This window comes from Rhineura floridana, chromosome 2 (assembly GCF_030035675.1).
Source record: "Rhineura floridana isolate rRhiFlo1 chromosome 2, rRhiFlo1.hap2, whole genome shotgun sequence".
In the NCBI taxonomy this organism is placed as follows: Eukaryota; Metazoa; Chordata; class Lepidosauria; order Squamata; family Rhineuridae; genus Rhineura; species Rhineura floridana.
The window spans coordinates 92,947,898-92,964,743 of NC_084481.1; the positions used below are offsets into that span (position 1 = coordinate 92,947,898).

Here is a 16,846-nt window from a genome sequence, read left to right on the forward strand (position 1 = left end):
GGCCCAGAAAGTCCCGCGGGCCAAAGAGGTCGGTAGGGCTGCATTCGGGTTGGCCCTGCGGTGCCCCACCACCTCTGACTTATAATAAAAGTCAACTTAATAAGCTCCACTGAACACAGTAGGGCTTACTTGCAGCTAACGATGGGTGGGACTGCGCTGTCAGTGTGCGGGACCAGCTAGTTGGCCACAACAGCGAGTGAGCGAGGGCTCTATGGCAGCCGCCGCCTTCCTGTCGTGTCCCGGCACCGGCGACAACAGCGAGCGAGCGAGCGAGCGAGAGAGGTCGAGGACCGCAATGCACGTTAAGTTTCGGATTGCAAAAGAAGGCATCCCAACTTAAGTTCCGACGTTTGTGTATTTTTTGGTGTGTGTGTGTGTGCTTATTATTATCTGATTCTCGACGTATAACTTTATCCCCCTCAAGACATCGGGTGTGCCTTAGTCCACGTCGTGCTCCCTGTCGTTCATGACAGAGAGTCTGTCGCTTCCTTCAGAACCACCGTCCTCAATGTACCAGTCGTGGATAAGCCCCGGCTGCGTTTCTCTGATACTTCTTTCCAACTCTAGCCACGACGCCTATGTTCTTCTCCCTCAGCTGTCTGTGGGAAGCAGCGTGCCTCTGAGTACTGTACTAGTTGCTGGGGTCACAAGTGGAGAGAGTGTGCCCAGGTCCTGCTTGCGGGCTTCTCATAGGCATCTGCCCATAGGCGTGTGGGAACAGGATGCTGGACTAGATGGGCCATTGGCCTGACCCAGCAGGGCTCTTCTGTTAACCTGCTCTATGAAACCACCGGGGAGATCATCGCTTTCCCCGTTAATTTAAGAACCTGTTGCCTTATACTGACCCAGATCACGGGCCCCATTGCCTACACCAGGGAGGGGGAATCTGTGGCTCTCTAGGTGTTGTTGGACAGGACTCCATTTCCCATCAACCCCAGCCGGGCTAGCCGGTGGTCAGGAATGATGGGAGCTGTAAACAAACCACTTGGCCTTTGTTTGTGAAGTGTGTGTGTAGGATGGGTGGGTAATATTCTCGTCTCCGGTTCCCAAGCCACGAGGTCTCGTCCCAAAGTGTGTGAGGTGCGGAGCATAACACAGTACGGGCATAAAGGGGTGTGGAAATATTTAATTATTCTCAAGAGTTATACGTCCCTTAGAACAATATTTCTATGAACTGGAATGAACATGACAACCACACCAACAGAGCAACCCTTGCAATGTCTGTCCAGAAGCAAGGTCTATTGAACAGAGTGGGGCTTACTCTTGGTAAGTGGGGTTAAGATTGCTGCCTAATAGAGCAAAACAATGGGGGGTTCTACACCTAGTGATGTGAACACTTTCTAAAAAGAGAGATGGAGAGACACACGCCTGTCTTGATAATTGTTCCCTGTGCTCGTCCATGGCCTTCGGTTAGTTAATGCTGAAAAATGCATTCTGCACATGCACCCTTCTTCCGTCCGACTCTTGACTTTCCTCCTGTTTTCTCCTTGATCTTGACCCACAGCCGCCCAACGGAAGGGCGTTTGTCCTGTACTTTCGTCATTCTCCATGTGGAGAGCAGACGAGGGCGCCAAGAGAGGGCAAGCCGAAAGGACAGCAGGGTAGGATAATAGGAACTGTGGACTCTTGGGACAAAAGGGGCTGCCCAGGAGCCAGCAAGAGGGGACGTGGGGTTGGGAGGGACGCAGCCATAGGCTCCCCCCACATGCCGCCTCTTCCACCTCCTCCTCTCGGGGCAGGGCGGGGACTAGAAGCCCCGCTGGCCAGGCAAAGAGTGCGGAGCAGCTGCGGCGGGGCGGACGGCGAGGGTCCCAGTCGCCCCATGGCCCCGCTGCTGTTGGCGCTGGCTGCTGCCTCCTTGGCTTGGTCCTGCGCGGCCGCTCCGTCGGGGAGCCGCTTCTCAGAGGCTCGGGTGGCGCGCTGGGCGGCGGCAGCGCTTCGGCACGTGGCGGCGGCGCAGTGTCCTGAGCGCGGCGGGCTTTTGCCGCGGCCGCAGTGCCAGCGCCTGGCGCGGCTCTCCCAAGGGCCCGGGCCCGCCGTCTACGTCTCCGAGCCCGCCCGGCCAGGCCACAAGGTGCGAGCGCTCCTGCCCGACGGTTGGGGAGATAGGCCCAGCGCGCCCCTAGTTTCCAGCCGCAACCATAGCGCCAGCCAGCAGCGTTTGGTCGTCGCGCCCTGGGCGCAAGACGCCATCCTAGTGCTGGACCCCACCCCTGGCGCCAACTTCGGTCACCCCCTGCTGCTGTTCTATGTCGACTTCAGCGTCAGCCCGCGTCGATGCCGGAGCCGTGACAGCCTCTACCTGGGTGAGTAAATGCCGCATCCACAGGCCACAGACACCGTCGCCTACTCTCCTGCTTACATGCCCGAGGATGACCACTCCCGGCACAGAACATATTGGCCTGGCCCCCTTCCTTTCCTATTTGCTCCCGTCCCATCTGGGCATCCGTGGTGGCAAGGCCCAGGTTAGAGCTGGAGCTTGTGCTGATCGCTCGCATTCAAGCCTGAACGATGTGGGACAATTGTAGAGTAAACTGTTTCCAAGCGTATGCAGAGCGCCTTTCCTTCACCACTGAGTAACTGCATCCAGCCCCCAGGACATTCTTTTCTCATAGGAATTGCTGGCTGGTTATATGCACCACCCAACCTTTAATCCTCCTCCTCACCTTCTTGCTCACAAACTGGACCACCTCTCCAGATAGTTTGTAGCCTCTTCTGGAGCATTCATTGCTTTTGGGCTGAGTGCTGTTTGTAGTTCCTAAAAGGACAAGAAACAGGATGTGTGGAGAGGGGGGCAAAGCGCCCAATCACATTTCCCCTGTGGTGTCTCTGTGCTTTTGTTTATAGGCATGAGCTAATTAAAAATGGGTATAATTAGCTAATGAATTAATTAAAAGTTTTTCTAGACTGCTTAATATTTTAAAATCTCTAAGTGCTTTACTAAAATGCAAAACAAAAGTCATAAACAGGTATCATCATAAAAAACAGAAATACAACATACAAAACCCAGTAAAATGGCATTATAAAAAGATAAAAACCAAGAATTCAGTAATCAGGGTTCCGTCTTCTGCATCAGGAAAAGCCTGAGCAAAGTGATGCCTCTTAAGCAATTGACGGATGATGCTTCGCATATGGCAGAGGGAAGGGCATTCCACAGTGCAGGGGCAATGTTTAGGGTTGCAACAGGATTTCCTCCAAGATAAGGCTGGCTAGTGATTTGAGGGGTGGATGTAGGGATCTTTGTGGTCTTTTCCCCCTCTCTCCCCCATTTCTCTCCTTCCTGCTCCTATTCTCATTGCTTACTCCCTCTGCCTTCCAAACACCTGCTTTCATTTTGCTGGTGGCAAACCGCAGCCATCTAGATTGCCCGGGGCTCTCACAGTATCTCCATTCCATCAAGAAGTTGTGTGTGGTCAGAGATGAGAAAAGAAAAAATAAAGGGAAGATACAAGCCCTGGAGATTGGAACAAATGTGGAATTGGAAAAAGATCTGGAGTTTTTGGATATTAGAAATAAAATCTACTGTTTGGAATTTAACGTTATCTCTGAAGAAATTAATGAAGATATTAGAGATAAAGTTATCAATGGCTTGGATAATCTTCTGGACTGGAATGATGTGATGGAGCTTGATATAGAGAAAATCTATGGAATTAACTGCAGCCATGTGACAATGGAAAAACTCTGAAGAGATGAGCCAGTGCATTCTGTAAAAAAGAAGAACAGAGATATGACTTTACAACAATATTTCAGCAACTTATTCAGAATTGATGGCAAGAAAATATTTGGGATAGAGGAAATTCCCATCAGACTCTTATTATATGACTATGGCTATGACAGCAAGATTATTATGGAATACTGATAATGGAAGATTGGACACTGAAATTACTGGATTTAACAGGACTATTGAAGATGGAAGATGGAATTAATATGGATAATGGAATAATGGCTATTGAAATTATTGGACCTAACAGATTTTGATGAGATGGATTAATCGATATGTTTATTTGGACTATGGTTATGACAATAAGATTATTATTATTATTAACGAGATGGATTAATCGACATGTTTATTTGGAGAAAAATTGATAGATATATTTCTTAAAGAATTGAAACCTCTCTTTGACTTTTTGTGGAAAGAATAAAGTAATGTTTATGAGATTTGATGATTAATTAAGATAACTACTGGAGGAAAGTGATTTTATAATATAATTTAAAAGACAGGATTGTTATATATTGTAGACCTATAACTGATTTGATCTGTGACAAATGGGAAGTCAACATTTTATTTTTTTGTTTAATCATTTTTGTTTTGTTTTTTGTCTTTGAATGTTTTATGACTTTGTTTTGTATGTTTTATGAAAATTTGAATAAAAATTATTGTAAAAAAAAAAAGTTGTGTGTGGAGAGGGGGAGCTGTTCCTACCTCAGTAGCCCTTCTGGTGGCTCCGCGGGTACAACAGGCACATCCTGAGCCCAGTCTGCTGGGATTACTCTGATGACTGGGGGATAGCCAGGAGGGGAGCTGCTGCTAGAGGGGCATCTCTGATCCTGGGATCTCTAGAGGCTAACATACCTACACCAGCTGCTGTGGAAGGAGAAGGTGGTGGAATGAGAGGAGACTGTCTCTAGGAGCAACTGTGGTTCTGTCATCAGAAAGGCAGAGGTGGCATCACGGGGAGAGTCTAGCATGGAGACAGCCCTAGAGGGTGCTGCAGTGCACAGGGCAACAGGTGGGAGGCTCAGCTGGGGAGAATATCTTTGTTCAGCATGAATATCATTGAGGGGCTAATTCTCAGGATGTCTTTCAGGGCTTAATTTGAATTCAAGTTCAGCCCTTTGAATGTCTTAGAATCATGTGTGAGATAAGATAGAGCGTATGTGGAGCATTTATTTCACTGCTCTGCAACCAGAACCATTCCCATATACGTGGGACAATGTTTTCTGGCCACAAAGTGGATATTTTAGATAGGCTTAAGCTGTGGCCCCCTCCTCTTTGAGAAATGAACCAGTAATGCTTTCTCCCTGCCCTCCCTCTTTCTCACTGATGTTGAAAAGTAGGGTTGTTGCCTGATTAAAGAAAGCTTAGGGGTTTAGGCTGCAATGTTCACCCCACTTACTTGGAAGTAAGGTCAATTGAATTCAGGTGGACTTTACTTTTGAGTAGACATGGTTAGGATTGTGCTGTTATAGATGCTCAAGTTGATTGGTTTATTATATGCAAATCAAAACGATATTCCTGAAAGAGGGAAAAAAAGCATCCTGTTTTGCTTTTTGATTATTTATGCACATGCTAGTGCAGGTCCCACCTTAGAAGAGACATTCATATGGCTAAGAGAATGGAGGTGGTGGTGATGCTGGGGAATGCATATTCTCAGATGGTGCCTGTCATCCAAGTTTTTGTAAGTTTTCATATTAAAAATAATTAACTTTCATTCTTTTTAAGTTAACTTTTTTTTAACCACCTTGAATCATTAACCATGTACTCCATTTTAGATCTTGTGAATTAACTTGCCAAATATTGCAGTATGACAAGCAACTCCTTTCGTTCCCACCAAGCGTCTTTCAGTTTCTCCTTTGCCATGTGGCTCAGTCTTTCCTCTGTTTTTGGAAGGAGCTGTGTGGTGTAGTGGTTAAGGTGTTGGACTACAACCTGGGAGACCAGGGTTTGAATCCCCACATAGCCATGAAGCTCACTGGGTGACTTTGGGCCAGTCACTGCCTCTCAGCCTCATGAAAACCCTATTCACAGGGTCGCCATAAGTTGGAATCGACTTGAAGGCAGTACATTTACCTTTTTTTGTGCCAGGTGGCAATAGTTGCTTACTCTACTTGGGGAGACAAGAGTCTGACTTAGTTCTGCACAGTTTACAACAGAGAGGTAGTGTGGAACATTAAGTAGCTCTTTGCAGGGAATTGTGGCTTGTTGCTGGGTTTTTTAAAAAAATTCTTACTGAAGTTTTAAATATAAAAAAAATACATAACTAATATGTGGTTCCAGCAAAGTAGGAAGCAAGTAGTCATATGTAGTATAAAATAAAGCAAAATAAAGAAAAAGAATATATTTTCACTGGCCTTTGCACAGGGTTGAAGGTATGTGTTGCATACAAATGCTCTATAAACTTTTTGTATATCACAACTGAAGCAAGGAATTTATTGCCATTATCCATTCTGAAGAAGCTCATACTATGTTAAACCTTTTTTGAGCTCTTGTCCTGCTGACAAATAAGTAAAATTAAACTATGTTGTATAAAGCGTGTATTGCTGAATTTGACTCCTAAACAGTCAAACACTTTGGGTCATTTTTTCCAGCATGTCTAGATAAGACCTGCCATACCAGGTCTTAATGGTGGCCCCCTCTAGAAACTACCAAAAGCAAGTGACTCATTCTTACTGCCATTAGCAAAGCAAATACTAGTATTTTTTTCCAGGCCTTGACCTTTTTTGGGCCCTCCCAGATGTACAGGAGCACCAGGGAAGGTACTGGCAAGAACGTCTTGTTCACGATGAAATTAATTTCTTCAGAAGCTTTGTCTCAAAACCCGGCCACCTGGGGTGGAGGCAGTCCCACCACAAGTGGTGGTAAATACTGTCTCTTGTTTTGATTTCTGTGTTTCAGTTTAACACACCTCCATTGCTGACCTCACATTCTGAGCACCTTAATTGGGTTCTGGTTTTGCTCAGAGACAGCCAAAGAGCAAAACTTTGTGCTCTCATGTTTGATCCTTTCATGATTTGTGGAAAGGGAGCAGTGGCAGCTTTGGATGAGCCAACACCCAACGTGGAATGTTATTTTACTATTGAGAGAGCAGCTCCATTAGTCCTACTGCCACTGAAGCAAGACAGACCTGTGTGTATCTTTTTGCAGGAAAGCAGCTGTGATGTTTCTCTGCAGGTTTTATTCCAAACATGCTTGTGCTTTCCTTGCAGGCAGCTACGAATGCTTGACTCCGGCCCAGAGGAGCCGCTGTGAGAACCAACTGAAGCGCAGGCCGGGACGTGGGAAGGGAAGGAGCCAGCGGTCTGCAGCACGCATTCGCCGCGAGGAACCCCCAGTTGGTCTCTGTGAGATCCATTTTCTGCCCATGGTGGTGGTGGCTCAGGACCTGAAACATCTCCAGAAGTTGCACTGCATGGGTAGGTGCCTGGACTGGGCCTGGGGAGAATTATGGGCTGTATGGAGGAGGAGGTCAGAAACTTTTGTCCTGCTGTCCTTGCTGACGGAAGCTACACCCCACAGCCACTCCTCTCCAAAGTGGCTGTAGGGAGGAAAGAAGCAGCAGACAAGCAGGGATGTTCCTGGCCTGAAACATGTCGTGAGGACATGACTGGATCATGATGGTAAACTTTAAGGAAAACCTCTGCTTTCAGGATTTAGGAATTCCAAAGGTTGGTAAGTGGGCAGTGGAGCAACATCAGAGCTTGGAAAAGTTACTTTTTTGAACTACAACTCCCATCAGCTCCAGCCAGCATGGCCACTGGATTAGGCTGATGGGAGTAGTAGTTCAAAAAAGTAACTTTTCCAAGCTCTGCATAGGATGCAGTAGCAGTAAATTCAGGAAGATGACGCAGTGTAGTGTAGCTGTTGGACTGGGGGAGCAGGGTTCAGATCCCCGCTCAGCCATGAAGCTTACTGAGTCACTTTGGACCAGTCACTGTCTGTCATCCTAACCTACCTCACAGGGTTGTTGCGAGGATGAAATGGGAAGGGAGATAACCATGTACGTCACCTTGAACTCCTTGGAGGAGAGGTGGGATATAAATAAACAAAACATTTATTTCAACCATTTCTATACTGTATAACACCTCAGTCTCTAAGTGGTGTGCAACAAGGTTAAAAAGATATAATAAAGATAAAATCAGTGAAACTGACTTAAAATGCCTGCTGAAATAAAAAGGTCTTTCCTAAGTGATATACGGTCAGGAAGGATCTCGGCTGGGAGGGAGCTCTGCAGAACCAGAGCTTGTTGTCACAAATCTTTCCTTGGCCTGGACTCCATCTGACCACACTCATCATTTCCTTCCTTCCACAGATCTCCGTGGATACAGCCCATGCCCTGAGCCTCTGCCCCTCATTAGCTCCAGTTCCACGGCCGCTTACTGCGAGCTCAATAAGAACACTCGGCGGTGCCATCGCCAGCAGCTTCCAATGTACAAGTCATGCCGCATGTATCAGACATGTGATCATGCTGTGCTGATTGCAGGTGTGGCGTGGTGTGAGGGCTCCTAGGAAGGGCTGGTTCCTGCCTGTGACTGATTGGCTAGGGGTGGGGGAAGAATGGTGGGAATCCAAACCCATTGCTCTTGAACAGTGGGTACCTCGGATGAGGGTGGGTCTGATCTGAGACCCAGTCCAAGGGTGCATAGAAAGCTGCCTTGTACTGACAGAATCAGACTACTGGTCCATCAAGATCAATATCGTTTACAGTGACTGGCAGTGGCTCTCCAGGGTTCCAGGCAAGGGATTTTCCCAGCTCCTACCTGGAGATGCCAAGGATTGAACCTGGGACATTCTGCATGCAAAACAAATGCTCAGCTGCTGAGCTTATGGCTTTGTTGAGCTAGGCGTGAGCTTAAGGGCCCCTTTTCTCCTTATGGGGAAGGGTTAGTACTCCTTCACCCCTTGCCGCCACCATCAGCCTCTCCTTCTCCACAGTTTTCCAGGTAGCTGACAGTTCTTCTCTCCTAGGTGGCTGGCAGGAGCAAGTCACCTACCCCCACCATGCCCAGAACCTGCTGCTTTTCTACCAGATGCTTCGACGGAACGGCTTCCGCCAAGAGCACATCAAGGCCTTCTTTGCGAGTGAAGGGCAGGCCTCAGGTACTAGTGGAAAAGAGAGCTCGCTGCCCACTGCAAGGGTGGGAAGTGCCCCTTGTTTTCCCAGGAGGGTGTCTTTTTGGCACTAATGGTGTCTGGATGCCAAGGGCTGCTCTTCAGAGGCTAGGCAGTGTTGGATCTGTTCCATGCTTCTGCTTCTCCTCCTTGCTACCAGTCTTCTGCATGGGGAGTCTTGCATTTCAGAGTGCCAGCCTACCATCTCCCCCACTGGAGAAAATGCTGGGGGGTGAAAGCACCTGGTGACGAAGGGGCCCTTTGGGATCTCGTCCTCGTGAAAATGATGGGCCAGCCTGCACGGCACAGACAAAACCACCGATTGGACTTTTGCAGAGTGGGCTGACGAGAGAACCTAGCAAATATTCCCATGCTGCCAGCCCTGGCTGGCCCCTTCCCAAATGGGCAGGCTGAAGGAGTGTGCGTGCGTGTGTGTGGAGTGGGAGGAAGGAGCATCTGGGTGGTGGGAAGAATGAGGATGCTGAAGTGCAGCCTTTCCCAACCTTTGGGTTCCCAGATGTTGCTGGGCTACAACTCTCTTCAGCCCCAGCCAGCGTGGCCAATGGTCAGGAATAATGCAATTGTAGTCCAGCAACATCTGGGGATCCAAAGGTTGGGAAAGGCTGCCGTAGTGTATGAGATGGGAGGAAAGAGAGATCTTTGGGACATGAGATCAGCAGCTAGCTTCCTCTCTCTTTTTTTTCCCTGAGCAGTGACTGGGGAGATGGGTGACGTGCACCCAGCCACAGAGAAGGCAGCGATACGTTCCCACCTAGCCCTGGTCTGTCGGAGCCTGCACTGTGCTGACTCACTGGTTCTCTACCTCAACAGCCCAGCAGCCAGCGACGGCACCATGCTGCTGTGGGATGCCAACCAAAATGGCATTGTGAGTGGCCTGTATGTGTGTGTGCTGGGTTGGAAACAAAAGGGAGGCTATGGGGGGGTTGCCCAAAGAGCTACCACGAATTGTCTATCCCAAGGACTAATTCCAGCAGCCTGCGCTGTGCCAGCCCTCGTCTCTGCCCTGTCTTAAACATCACAGCCCAAAACATCTCTGTAGGCAAAGACCACATTCACACCATACATTTCTTCCACTATTATTCCACTTGAAACAGTCCTGGCTTCCCCCAAAGAGTCCTGGGAACTGAAGTTTGTGAAGGGTGCTGAGAGTTGTTAGGAGACCCCTATTCTCCTCACAGAACTCCAGATCCCAGAGTGGTTTAACAATCAACCCCTCTTTCCAAGGAACTCTGGGAATTGTAACTCGGTGAAGGGAATAGAAGTCTTCTAACAACTCTCAGCACCCTTCACAAACTTCCTGTTCCCAGGACTCTTTGGGGGAAGCCGTGACTGTTTAAAGGGGAATACTAGTGGAATAAATGTATGGTGTGAATGTGGCTGCAGTCCTGGCTTCCCCGAATCCTGGGAGCTGTAGTTTGTGAAACGTACTGAGAGGAGATCCGTATTTCCCTCACAGAGCTACAATACCAGAGTTCTTTGGGAAGAGAGACTGACTGTTAAACCACTCGGGGGGAATTGTAGCTCTGTGAGGGGAATAGGGATCTCTTGACAACTCTCAGCACCCTTCATAAACTGTTCTTCCCAGGATTCTTTGGGGGAAGCCAGGACTGTTTCAAGTAGAATAATAGTGGAATAAATGTATGGTGTGAATGTGGCCAAAATGAACTTGCTATTCATTTCTTTGAGGATTTCTTTTTTAATCACTAAGCTCATCCATCATTATCTGAGTATGGCCAGAGCAGTTCTTTGGTGTGACCCAGATGTAATGGAGGTAGGTTCTGCCCTGTCCTCCGTGTCCATCATAGATTCCAGCTCTCTCCTACAGGAATTCCATATGCATAGCTGAATTGCTCCCCGGCTAAGGGGTGGAGTGGGAATTACTGCAGGGTGCAGGGATGGCATGATGGATCCGGGTGTGACATCACTGGAGAGCTTGGAGATGAGGAGGTTGTGTGGAGGATGTGTGCCTCCCCCCCCTTCTGTACAACCTCAGTAGGTGAATTCATAAGCATGCGCAAGATATACAGCACTGAATGCAATGAAGCAGGGACAAGGTGGTGCCGCTGATATCACAGCAGGGACAATGCTGTCATCTATTGGGGTGCTATTTCCTAATCCTCTGCAGGCTAAATAAATAAGCTTTTTTTCTCAGAGAATGACCCCCCAAATAAGCTAAGCAGAGGGAGAAAGAGGGACACACTTAGAGGAAACAGTCTAAATTAGTCTCCATACAAACACTGTTCAGTGCTGTTAACAGGGCTTTATATTCTTTTGTCAAGGAGTCTGCAGCAATGCCCAGGTATTGTCTCTGGCTGAATCTGGACAGCCACAGCACTACCCACAGCAATCTGATAGGAAACCAGTCATGACATTTTTCACCACTCCTCCCTAAAAACGTTAGAATTTTGAGCTTACCCAGGCAGCAGCTGTGGCAATAGCCACAGCAACAGGGTATGAACAAACACACAAGCCTCCTGCCCAGTGCCCAGCCAGGTTGGTGCAGGACAAAGCATGCAAGAGGTTAGCTCTTAGAGTCACACTTAATCATGAAATATATAAAAAAAGGATCTTAGCCATAGCGTACTAATGTAACCTCGTTGAGCTGGGAATGTTTGTGTGATGGGACACTTTCACACACTCAGCATGCTGTGGGTGAGGGAAGAAAGACCAACAGGATTGCAGGGGGCAGTGAAGGCGGGAGCTAACTATGGAAATGCTGGGAAGATTTATTTATTTATTTATTTATTTATTATTTGATTTCTATCCCACCCTTCCTCCCAGCAGGAGCCCAGGGCGGCAAGATTTGTAGACTGGAGAAATCCATACTTGAGTAAACAGCTTTAAAAAAACTTTGCCTGTGAACTAATGAGGTTAAGGATTCACCTAATTCCCAAATTCAGATTCCCACATAGGGGTAGGAAAATGTGCCCAGGCTACCAAAGATGTATGTGCAGACATACCAAGTGGCAACAGCCCTTTGGGAAGGCCCCGTATAGGGCCTGTGTTGAGCCATCTGCAAGTGTCCGGAGGTTTCATTGGCTGGAAATGGAAGGGAAGTGAGCCACTCTTGCAGAGGGGAGAGATGGGGGGGAATCATCTCACCTGTCCCAGCATGTCCTGGGCAGCCCAACTGGAGGAAGACGCTTACAGAATTGCAGGTGGAGGCTGTAGCCCTCTCCTCTTTTCTCTTCCCTTCAAAGGCTCGTCCAGCTCTTTCATGTGTGCCTGCAGGGAGAAAACAACACCAGTTTTTGCAGGGATATGCTGGCCCTGGCTTGCTCTTTCCTATTTAATCCACTCCTTTCAAACTCCCAGGTGGTGGAATTCCCTTGATCTCTGAACTGTAGAGCAGGGGAGGGGTGTGTTTGTGACCACGGGGCACATGCTGATGAGCTGTCCCTTCCCCACAACAGGCTGATCCTAAAGAGCGGTACCCCATCTCAGAGTTCCTGGCAGACTTGGAAAGCTGCAATGCTCGCAGGGTTCTTCTCTTCCTTGACCAGAGCTACCCAGGGCCATTGATGAAGAAGCTAAGGGCATCACAGCGCCATCCCAATGTGGTGCTAGTACGTAGCACTACCACTAATGGTGGGTCAGCTTTTGCTGAGTTCTGGGCAGGTCTACAGCCTGACCAATGTCTGCTCCAGCATATGTTGCCGGTAAGTGATGTGGAAGCAGAGGGCCCGTGGTTGTTCAAGGTCCAACATTTTAGTGGCAGCATTTGTAGAGCGCAGGAACACATTGTTCTGCTTCCTGATCCTTTCAACTGGAGCTCTCTGGGATTGAACCTGGGACCTTCCGCATGCAAAGCATGTATTCTGCCCCTCAGTCAAGGTCCCTCATGTGATCCCAGTGCTGCTTGTTTATTCCAGACAAAATGCCAGGGCATTATAATTTGCAAACGCAGAAGGAAAATGGGTGCTTCTTCCTCAGTTTGTTATATGAGCAACAGATTATTCAAAACAATGTCTTTCCTTCTCTGTCAAACTTTGCCCAGACAAAATTCTTCGGAGTAAGTTCCATTGAACCCAATGGAGCTTAATTCTGAGTAGACATGCCTTAATCTGCTCCCTGTGGGGAATGGATGCTGCTGCTGTGGGAGGAGCAGATGAGGAAGCATTTTTTTTCAGCTAGGAAGGCAGTGACACCAACATGTTAAAGCTAACTTGATTTATGTGGGAGTAAGCTTCATTGATCACTGATTGGGTTGCATGATACTATAGCAAATTTATCTTGATAAAATAGGTGATAAAACAACCTATTTTATCAAGATAAATCTGCTATAGTATCATGCAACCCAATCATTTTTCTTTCTTTCACTGGATTGTATGACAAGATTAGAGATAAGAAGAATGATAGTTAAATAATTCACGTGAGTTAGGGTCATTTTATTATTCTAGGTACATAACCTTGGGGTGGAGAAAGCATGGAGGGATTTTCAACAAATGAGCTTCTAAAACCACAATATGCTTTTTAAAAAATGCCTTCATGAAAATAGGCTTTCAATGGGGAAGGGCCGTAGCTCAGTGGCAGAGCATCTGCTTTCCATGCAGAAGATCCAGGTTCAGTTCCTGGCATCTCTAGGTGGGGCTGGAAGACACTCTTGCCTGAAACCCTGGATTGCTGCTGACAGTCAATGTAGACAGTACTGAGCAAGATGGACTCAGTATAAGGCAGTCCTTTTACTATCTTCCTAGACTTGCTTAGCTTCTTTCTTTAATCTACTGAGAAAGACTTGTCTCCAAAAAAAGAAAAATGAAAGTTACCAGTAGTAGTCTCATCTGACAAAGGCAGGCTGCCCTATGAAGTCTGTGGCCAAAAATGCAGGGCGGTTTGTCTGAGACTTTACAAAACTCCTATTTGCTGTCTATATGAAATTACAAAAATGCAGGTTGTGAAGTACTTGCAGGCCACAGTACTTGGCTGGTGAGTGTTGTTTGGGGGGGGATGATTATCTTGTGGAAGGCCGATGGGGACTAGCTTTGGGACTAAGGGAGTGTGCAAGGGGGTTGGTTAATCTATGTGTGATGGTGAATCAAATGGGAAGGGATCCATCCATGAGGACTGAGAGGGTGAAGCTTCCATACATCATCATGGGTTTTTTTTTCTTTATTGCTGTAGCTTTCTAAGTCAGTTACGCAGGCCCCAATAGTGTCAGTGGTATAACCTTAGAAGGGGTGGCAATGGGAGGTGTGGCATGACTCACAGAGGGACCCTACACTTCTCTATTTGCCGCTACACTACTGCCCCTGTTGTAACACTGCTTTTTGGCAGGTGGCATTAGCCACAGGTGTCTCTCCAGTGCAAAGCGACAGCTTCTATGATTGGAGCAACATTATTAACTGGGTGACAGGACTCCCTAGGCATTCCTTCCAGTTCGGGGGGGGGAGTGGGAGCTGAGGCACCCAGTCTCTAGGGTCAGAGATGCTTGGCCAGTTAACACAGATGAAAACTGGCCCCTGGTATGCAACAGCTTCAACGCCGATCACAGCCTTCTATACTGCCAAGCCGTACACCATGGCCCCATCTGCACTGTACCTTTAAAGCATTATATGACCCTCTCAAAAAAAAAAAAAGGGTATCCTGGGATCTGTAGTTTATGGGTGCTGAGGTTGTTAGGAAACCCCTATTCCTCTCACAGAGCTACAATTTTCAGAGTTCCCTGGGAAGAGGGATTGTTAAATCATTCTGAAGATTGTAGCTCTGTAAGGGGAACAACTCTCGGCACCCTTAACAAATGAGTTCCCAGGATTCTTTGGGGAAGCTATGGCTGTTTAAAGTGATATAGTACTGTTTTAAATGTATAGCACAGATGGGGCCCATCTTGGAGCTGGTTTGGTTTCTCCTCTGCTAAGAGGTGTATGGGAAAAGAGTTGAAAATCAATTGGGCAGCAGCATTACATACAGAGACATGCTTAGCTGCAGAGGCAGCCATGCTACACATTGAACTTGGTGAATGGACAGGGCTGAACTTTTGCTATGTAACCGAGATGCTGTCCAGCTGTGTTGGGTAAAGTCCCAATGAAAATGAGAAAGCAAAATGCAACGTTTGTGGAAGCTTGCAGTAATGTAGTCTTTTGACGTGAAATATGGTTCCTTTGCAAGCAGAAAATATGCATTTCATTATATCCCACCCAATCTGTTTTACTGCTCAAAAGCAGACTGTTGCTACTAAAAAAGTGTGTACATTCACAGTAGTTTGAATTGATTTTTAAATTAAGTACAGTGAATCCAGCCTAAGTTGTGCTCAATGCCAGTTGAAATTAATGGACATGTTAAGCCATTACTGACAAGGGGCTGGATGCAGCAAACAAGGGAAATCACTTGAAACCTACCGTTTCTTAAGAGCATGTGGATGCTAGCCACACTGCCTTAATCTGGCTTGCTTTACTGACCACTTGCAGGATGATTGTTTGGGTTAGAGATAATGTATCCAATGCACTTTGCACACTGTGTCAAAGTACTATACAAACACTGATGCTGGTGATTAATTGAACCGTGGCCCAGGGTATTCCAATGAAGCCATCTGTCTTTCCTTGCAGGTGGGTCCATGGTCTGCGGTCTTGTCCTCTGGCACCCCAGCCCAACTACTCAATGTAACATTAGCAGGAGCACCCTGCCATTCTGTGCCACCCCTGGGTGAGGAGGAGCGCCAGCGTCGCTATCAGGGCTGTCAGAATCTTCCCACCATGTTGTGGTACCAGAGCAGGCACCATCAGTTGCAGCAGGAGGATGACTGAGCCTCAGTGGGGCACTGCCCTGAAGATCAGAACCCCGTGGACACTCCCCCCCCCGGAGGTTCTCAGCTTCAGGGGAGATGGGTGGCAACGGGTTGGCATGGAGCTATTGTTGCACATTAGCAAACCACTGCACTGGACTCTCAAAAGCCATTTCCAGCAGCAAAGCCTGGATTTTGCATTTTCTGGCCATCTATGGAGGCAGTAGGGTGGCAACCCTTAAGCTAGTAGGGCAAAGTGTCACAGAAGTATGGGAAGGGGAAGTGGGTACCCCACCCCCTCTACTGCACTCACTGTGCTGCCATCCCTGTGTATGGCAGTTTCCCCCCTTTCACTTGGGAGCTAGAATTGCAAGACTTGTGTGTCACTTCTCTTCCTCCCCATCCCAATATAAACCCTCTGGTGAGACACAGGTACTGGTTGGGGACATGCTGTAAAACAACCAACCCCTTGAATAAACGGCCACTGTTCTTGGCTTCCTCCTTCAGTTGCTGTTTTTAATTGTCATGGTAGCTTGTTGGAGTGGGAAGCAATAAAATTGTGAAGTCTGTCTGTTGCTGCAAAGATGAAGCATCTTGGCTGAACTGGCCAGAACTAGGGATTAGATCCTTCTACGTCTATGTCAACTCCATCAAACGCTGGACACGTAAATCATTCATATATTTGGCCAATGCCATCCTTGTTTGCCCACTCAGCCCAAGACTGCCTGAAACTGAATAGCATTGCAACAGGAACAGCATTAACCATTAGATCCCCCTGCCAGCCACCTCCATAGAGCCACCAAACAGAAAAGCAGCTGCTTGGATTGAGAGGTCATTCCTTATTCTATGCCATGCTCTTCAGTTCTACCTGCTATGAATTATTCCAGGTCTCCACTTGTTATTTTACATGTTTTAAATGTAAACAATCAGTGAGTGTATGGCCCCCTCAGTGGCCTTGTAATGTGCCCCCCCCAATCAGACTTCCATCTGCCTCAGCCAGAATGATCAATGGTCAGGGGTGATGGGACGTGTAGTTCTGCGACATCTGGAAGGTCACAGGGTTCCCTATCCCTATTCTAGTCCTTCTCTGAAGATGAAACTGAAAACACTGGACCCATGGATCTGAAAACACTTTTGAGAGTTTATGAAAGTTAAAACAGACACCTCAAAATCAGAACTTACAAAAACACACAGCCATTCTCCAGACTTCCTCTGCGATTGTATCCAAATTGCAGGCAACGCTCCCACATGCCCTCTACCCCCCATTCATCTGGGCA

General features: G+C 47.5%; 1 protein-coding gene across 1 annotated transcript; it reads left to right on the forward strand.

Annotated features, from left to right (window-relative positions):
• Positions 1–1,656: 1,656 nt before the first annotated feature.
• On the forward strand, positions 1,657–16,837 carry LOC133376711 (uncharacterized). Its single transcript, XM_061609371.1, has 7 exons — positions 1,657–2,306; positions 6,928–7,134; positions 8,031–8,201; positions 8,687–8,818; positions 9,544–9,716; positions 12,265–12,510; positions 15,394–16,837. The coding sequence occupies exons 1-7, from the start codon at positions 1,706–1,708 to the stop codon at positions 15,589–15,591; spliced, it is 1,728 nt and encodes a 575-aa protein (XP_061465355.1). The 5' UTR covers positions 1,657–1,705; the 3' UTR covers positions 15,592–16,837.
• Positions 16,838–16,846: the final 9 nt, after the last annotated feature.